The 2,719-nt window shown below is 47.1% G+C and overlaps 1 protein-coding gene across 1 annotated transcript; it reads left to right on the top strand.

Annotated features, from left to right (window-relative positions):
- Positions 1-1,263: 1,263 nt before the first annotated feature.
- LOC110623204 lies at positions 1,264-1,872 on the top strand. The gene has a single exon (XM_021768133.1). It carries the CDS (start codon positions 1,264-1,266, stop codon positions 1,870-1,872), a length of 609 nt encoding a protein of 202 aa, XP_021623825.1.
- Positions 1,873-2,719: the final 847 nt, after the last annotated feature.

The following is a 2,719-nucleotide window of genomic DNA, read 5'->3' as shown; positions in this document are numbered from 1 at the left end:
GGTGATAATAGATAATGAAGTTGAGTAGTTCATACATGTAGAACTACTAACCACGAAAAATTATAACATGAAACTGTAATATTTTTTTTTAATTGATGATCATCATATTTTTTATACTTGAAGTGAGGTCAGGCTCTGGAAAAGGATATGAGTCCAAGGAACATCATGCCACTCTAAAACAGACCAGACTTACCACACGCACAGATCTATCAGAAGATAGTCTAATCCGGTAACGTGACAAGAGGTAGGAGAACAGGTCAAGTCACTTTGCAGCCCTACAAGCATACGCACCGGGGAGAATTAAATGACCGCCTGATAAAGGAGGGTACCCTAGTACGTCCGTGCATACAGGTATAAATAACAGAGACAGGTGGCATTATAGCAGAGTGGCGGTTATACGTCACTAGAGGACAAAAGGAAAGGGAATAAAGGGGAAGGGACATGATCTTCTCTGGTCAAGCTCACTCATACATTGTAAATCCGATTTCTGAATCTCAAAACATCAACTGGCGACGTCTGTTGGAACGAAGGAGATCTTCTCGTCACTGGAGTTCCATTTCCATAATACCCACTTAAATCCACATGGTGAACCACAATGAAAACCATACCAACAACACCCCTAACGATCTAAGCTCTGCTCAAGAAGGTCAGCAGTTCTCATTCTCTAGTCCTACAACCCTTTCAAACCAACCACCCGTGCTGTTTAACCCCTTGCCGAGCTTGGCAGGGAATGTACTTTGAACCACTTTGTCCGACCAAGAACTCCAAGCCATGGCTCTTTAGCTATAGAATAATGCCCACTGGCTGGGGCAGATGCTGCAACAAAGGGGTCTCAATACCCCGTTAAACGTAACCCCCGTAGCTAAAGGATTCAACGCTATTGAGCCTCAATCCACCTTCAATTATCAACAAAGCAGTCAGAGAACAAGCAAAGGGAGTGGAGGAGCCGCTAGAGAGGATGAGCCGGCAGTTAAAGCCAGGGGCCGAAGGGTGAGGGAGCTCATTGAAAATGATGAAGCAGAGAGCTACTCTGCAGGGACAACAGGGAGGATGGAAAGTGAGGAATGGGAGGAGGGATATCGCCTAGAGAAAAGGCCAAGGCAAGAGGAGACATATGTGGACTGAAAGCTGCAGAAGATGAGGGAACGGCTCCTGGCTGAACTGGGGGCAAACGCTAACAGCCAGACCCTCTTGCCGACGTCCTCACCCTTTTCCAGATGGATCCAGCAGGAGACCATCCCGAAAAAGTTTATGATGCCACCCATGGCAGCTTACGACGAAGTAAGGAACCCCCAGGAGCACATCCTGAACTATAAAATGTTCATGGAGCTCCAGACCCTTTCGGATGCCTTGATGTGTAAAGTTTTCCCCATAACCCTCACAGGACCAGCGAGGGCATGGTTCAACAGTCTAAAGGCAGGAAGCATTAAAAGTTTCGGGGATCTAGCCAACATATTCATCAGCCGGTTCATTGCAGGGGTCCCCGCTGAGAGGAAGACACTTAGAAACGGTCCGACAAAGGAAGAACGAGTCCCTGAAGGAGTATGTGGCCCATTTCAACATGGAGCTTTGCAGATCCCTGAATTGGATGAGGGCCGAGTAGTGGAAGCCATGCAGAAGGGGACCATATCCCTTGAGTTCTTTAGGTCGCTGTATAGGAAGCCGCTCACCACCCTAGCAGAGTTGATGAAGAGAGCGGATAAATACACAAGGCAAGATGATGCCTTAACTACCAGTAGATTCACAAAGGAGGCTGGAGACAGGGGTAAAGCAGTGGAAGAGAGAAGGCCAGAGAGGCAGGAAAGGCGGCAAAATAAGGGGCCTGAGCTGTATAGGCAGCCCTGGGACAGGAGAGAACAGAAGGCATATTAGCCCTGGATCCCTGAGGCAGTCACTCCCTTGAATGCATCTAGAGCCGAAGTGCTCATGGCGGTGCAGGACAAGGACTTCGTCCAATGGCCTAAGCCCATGAAAGCCAACGCAAGCCGGAAGGATCTAGACAAGTATTGACAGTACCACCGGACCCATGGCCATGATACCAACAGCTGTTACTAACTAATCAATGAGATAGAGAGGCTGATCAAGAGGGGGCATCTCCGGAACTTTGTGAAGAAACCAGAAGGAGAGAGGCCCCAACAGAATGCCGTGGCGGAGAGGCCCCGTAGACTGAGAGCAGGGCCAGTGAACGACTCTAATACCCGGCTAGAGTTCGGCATCGGAATTCTACTTTTCGGTGGCATCTCGGATGTCGAAACCCTTTAGAAGGGTAGTAGATATGTTTTTCTAAAGAATGTTAGTATGTGTTAATGTTTTAAGTGTAAAAGGAAATGAGTTTTGAAAGAAAAGAGCCAAGGAAGAAATGCAAGGTTCGGCCGCTGAAGGTGAAAGTTCGGCTGCCGAACATGCACAGCTTTTGATCTCACGTTAGGCCGCCGAAGGTGGTCTGGCCAGCCAACTATAAAAGGCCCTAGGTCGGTGAATGGATAAGATTTCTTCCATTTGCACAGACAGAGGTGAGACTATGCTCTTTCTTGGGTGATTTTTATGTTGTCTTCAAATCTTGCAAAGTTTTGATGAGTTTTATGTTGTTTTGAAGCTTTTGAGCAAATTAACCAAAGTTTTGAAGTTGGAGACTTTGAGGGAGAGTTTCTCCATATCTCCACGTTGGGATCAATTATCTTCTTGTTTGTAAGAGATAAGTGAAGATCCTGAACTTCTT

This window comes from Manihot esculenta, chromosome 9 (genome assembly GCF_001659605.2).
Source record: "Manihot esculenta cultivar AM560-2 chromosome 9, M.esculenta_v8, whole genome shotgun sequence".
Lineage (NCBI taxonomy): Eukaryota > Viridiplantae > Streptophyta > Magnoliopsida > Malpighiales > Euphorbiaceae > Manihot > Manihot esculenta.
This window is presented reverse-complemented; position numbering and strand designations above follow the sequence as displayed.

What these genes read in the sequence shown, in the direction of transcription:
- LOC110623204 (XM_021768133.1), top strand. Translation starts at nt 1,264, where the DNA reads ATGGCAGCTTACGACGAAGTAAGGAACCCCCAGGAGCACATCCTGAAC.